This window comes from Galeopterus variegatus, unplaced genomic scaffold, assembly GCF_000696425.1.
Source record: "Galeopterus variegatus unplaced genomic scaffold, G_variegatus-3.0.2 Scaffold9713, whole genome shotgun sequence".
NCBI classification, from domain to species: domain Eukaryota; kingdom Metazoa; phylum Chordata; class Mammalia; order Dermoptera; family Cynocephalidae; genus Galeopterus; species Galeopterus variegatus.
The window spans coordinates 50,804-55,254 of record NW_007735824.1 but is presented as its reverse complement, the minus strand read 5'-3'; the positions used below and the strand labels follow the sequence as shown (position 1 = coordinate 55,254).

Sequence of the window (4,451 nt, the reverse complement as noted above, 5' to 3'; positions counted from 1 at the left end):
ATGTTGTGAGAGCCAGGGATTTGTTGGCCTGTGTTCAGAGCCCAAACTCTCCCTAGCAGTCCCTCTTTCACTGCAGAGGGCTCATTTCTTTCTCTGTGGACATTTACCCTTTTGGTTCAAAATTTCCTACTGCTATGAAGACTATTTACCAATCTTCTGAATGCGTGAATTCTTGTTCAAGGCTTATGGGTAAAAATTGTAAATAAGGTATATGAGTCTTTCAAATTTGGTCTTCAGGAAAAACTTATCTGTACCCATCCCACTGGTTTCTGCATGGACAGCGCCACAACATCCCTGAGCTGGCACATTTTGCTGCTGACTGCAAGATCCCCATCCTGATACTTCCATCAAAGCTCATGTGGCCACTCCCTCAGACCTCCACTGGCAAGGAAGTATTCATGGATAGTGAGTTAGTCACCCTGCAGTCAACCCCAAACCCACTGTGCTAGCGTGACTTCCTGAGAGGTAAAACTTCTGCCTTCATGCAATTAGAAAGGAGACCAGGGGACAGTGGAATACAGTGTTAGAAATATCAGGTTTCCCAGCAAGAAGATATAGTTAAGAGACTGCTGAAGTCCTCCTCATGGGCAGCTGCCTACATTATCCACACACCTGGTGACTGAGCAGATCCCACCTCACTCCTTTCTGCAGAACCACCAGAGGATGCCCTAGGGGTATAATCTTCTGATTGTCCTTGCCACTTACTCCAAACATTTGAATTGAATTGACAAGAGATCCAAATAAGTTGGCTCATGATGTAAATTTTGCTTCAAAGAAGATATGCTTTAGGTAAAATACATCAGGACATTTTAAAGTTGCAGGCTGGCCAGTAGGCTCAGTTGGTTAGAGCATGGTGTTGATAAAGGTCAGGGGTTCGGATGCCTATAACCAGCAGTAAAAAAAAAAAAAAAGTTGTACACCAAAGAAGCTAATATCTACAAGTGAAATTGTGAACAAGTGATGGATAAGAAATGTAAGTAGATGTGGTTTGTTGTGCTTAACATGTAGATCTCTGAGGTCATGTTCATTCCATTTTTCATTATAAAACTATGCATGCCTTTCATTAAAAACATACAGTATTTCAACTTTTGAAAGATATTGGCAAATTGTGCTCCAAAAAATGCCTTACAAATTGATATTACCACCATGGTCATGGATTATTTTATTCTTATCTAAAATATTTAGAACATGAATTGAAGGCCAGTATGTGTACAGAATACTTAATACTTTCAGGCAAAAAGGTTGACATAAATATTTGGCTCTCTCTAAACCATGGCTGATACCATTTTTTTTTTCTCCTCCTTGGTGTTCCTGGCTTGACTTCATGATGATCCTACCTCATCTTCAGTCTCTCTGAAATGAAGCAGCTGCTCTTCAAACTGATAGGCCTCCTTTTTAGTTACATGTCATGGGTTTTTGGTATAACCCTAGCTAACAGCAGATCCTGGTGCGTATGGGAATTTGACAGCAAGGTTGTTCACGTCGTATTCACTGGACTTTGGGAAGCTTTTTATTTTCAAAATTTTAACATCTCTGCTTCAATAGTTGATTTTCCAATGCACAGCACTATCAACAAAACCTGGGCCATTTCGAGTGAAATTAAGTATGGGCGGGGCCTGATATTGTTGGCTAATTTTATGAAGTCATCAGTCCTGATTTTCAGCGCAACAGCCTTTTGGATCAGCTGGATCAAGGCCCCATACCCAGATTTTATCCAGTCCTATTACAACATCTCTGCCTTCTTTCTTTTCCTTAGCTGTGTTTGTACAGCTGGTACAGTGACCTGGAATTTCGCCGTGGATTTTTATGGCGAAACCACTCTTGACTTTCCACTTAGCTTTCCTGTTGAAAAAGAAAGCCTAACAAAGAAACACTTCAGCTATGTGTTTCCACTAGGAATCATAACTGCCACCCTCTCACTAGTAAGTGCCAGCTTGTTCTGCTGTGAGGCACGTTTAACAAAACAGCTGAATCAAGTGAAACCCATGGCTGTGGCCAAATGTTCAGAGGAAAACGTCTGAATTGAGGGCCCTTACTTTTTGGAAATGCTACCAATAGCTTTCCTGAAGAAATTCCTACATACACATAATGTTGTAGTCATCTACTCACTTAAAATAAAATATATTTATCTGGCTTCTCAGGGAGTGTCTAAAGTTTATTCTCGTCTTCTCCTCTTCTGCTCCAATCTGTAAACCCCTTTCTTTGAAGCTTTTTACTTCCAGAAATCTGTAGGCAAATATCTTCTATACACACACTGTCAAAAATCAGAGACAGAGAAAGTACTGGTATAATGCAGGTATGTATCAAGAAACACAACCAACTCCAAGATGAATGAAAGTTTAGAATAAGCTCACATGGGGCTGAGCCCGTGGTGCACTCGGGAGAGTGCAGCGCTGGGAGCGTGGGAGCGCTCCCGCCACGGGTTCGGATCCTATATAGGGATGGCCAGCGCACCAGTGAGCATGGTGCGGGCGACACCAAGCCAAGGGTTGCGATCCCCTTACTGGTCACAAAAACTCAAAAAAAAAAAAAAAAAGAATAAGCTCACATGTATACATAGGAGAATATCATAATCATATATAGAGCTTAGAGATCTTTAAGGCATTATAGTTGGTTAAGTTAGAGCATGATTTCTTAACCTCAGCACTATTGACATTTGGGGCTGGGTTCTTTTGGCAGTAAGGAAGCTATACAGGGAATTGTAGTATGCTTAGCAGCATCCCTGGCCTCTACCCACTGGATGACAGTAGCACTCTTCTCTCCTCTCAGTTGTAACAACCAAAAATGTCTAGACTTTTCCAAATGTCTTTTTTCCAAAATTGCCCCTCACTGAGAACCACTGGGCTAGATGTTGTCAATGACCCAGGATGATGTGTGTTATGATGTGTTGAAAGGACTGTGAGAAAAACTTATCAAATAAAACTGAACAGGCTTAATTTAGCACAGCATTCATATGCCTGAGCCAATGACTATCTTCAACTCAGGACCCTATCAGACGTGATTTTGCTTCTTCTCCCAGGGGACTTTTGGCAATGTCAATGAAAAATGTAATCCCTGGAGTATAAAACTGTATGATAGGGTTAGCTGGATAGATATAGATGATGAGAGAACCGGAAAACTTGGATGATAAGTCTGAAAAAATTACGTGAAATAAAGCATGAAAGATAAAGAATTGAAAACACGATATATCATTTTAGAGGCATGGAAGATACAGGGAGAAGGCCCAATATATGAAAATAGATTGTGAAAGGCAATAGTTGAAGTGTGGTTGAAATTTTTCCAGGATTAGTGCAAGATATGAAACCTTGGATTGAGAAAGAAAATTGAGTCCAGAGTAGGCTGTTTTAGCCCGTTTTGTGTTGCTATACCAGAAATACCTGAGACTGGGTAATTTATAAAAGAAGGAGGTTTATTTGGCTTACGATTCTGGGACAGCTGCATCTGGCACAGGCCTCAGGCTGCTTCTACTCATGGCAGAAAGTGGCAGCAGCCAGCAGGTCCAAGCAGATCACATGATGAGAGGAAGCAAGAGAGAGAGAGAAGGTGCCAGCATCTTTTCAAGCAATGAGCTCTCGTGGGAACGAATAGAGTGAGAACTCACTCATTAATCTCCCCTCCCCCAGGGAGAACATTAATCCATTCATGAGGGATCCACCCCCATGACTCAAACAGTTTCCAACATTGCCACATTGGAGATCAAATTTCCACATGAGTTTTGGAGGGAACAACACATCCAAACTCCATCACTAACTAAAAATGCATTCACACCAAGGCATGTCATATGACAATGCAGGAACCTCAGATACGAAGAAAAATTCTTTAAGGAAATGAGAAAAAACAGAAATTAAAGATTAAGGATCTACAACTTGACTAACAGACTCCAGGCTTCTCAACCAAAAGCAAAAACAGTAAAATAATATCTCCAAAGTTCTGAAACTAATGATCAATCAGTAATTTCTATATCTACTAACTGGTCACTCAAGAATAAAGACAGTTTCAGACCAAGAACTTATATAAAAGAGACACTTGGGAAAGAAAATAATTGAACCCAGAATGGAGTTGGATCTAGAAGCAAGGATGAACAAGAAAATTAACATGCAGGTGGGTGAATCTAAGCCAGCACTAATCATAATTTTTAATGTCTATATTATGAGTTCACATATAACATGTAAAGTAGCAGAGGGATAATTAGGGCTAAAGCTTTTTAATGTCTTTGTTTATTGTGGGTCATTTATTACCTTTAGATTTCGAGTATATATGTTAAAAACTTAAGAGTAACCACTAAACAAAGAGAATGAAAAGAAATTAAAGTTGGAAGAACTAAAAAGAAGACAGACAATAATTTCTCAAAGGCAACATGATTGTTTCTGAAGAAAATGCATAGAAGGCTATATAGTCATAATTCCATTTGTAAAAATTTTCTAGAAAAGGCAGCACTACAGAGACAGAAA

At 39.9% G+C, this 4,451-nt stretch overlaps 1 protein-coding gene across 1 annotated transcript in view; it reads left to right on the top strand.

Moving 5' to 3' along the window:
- LOC103609515 overlaps nt 1–2,021 on the top strand; it is a 3,137-nt gene extending 1,116 nt beyond the window's left edge. The window contains exon 2 of the mRNA XM_008593821.1: nt 1,349–2,021. Coding sequence (XP_008592043.1) covers nt 1,349–2,021 — 673 coding nt within the window. The remainder of the gene's footprint in view (nt 1–1,348) is intronic.
- Nucleotides 2,022–4,451: the final 2,430 nt, after the last annotated feature.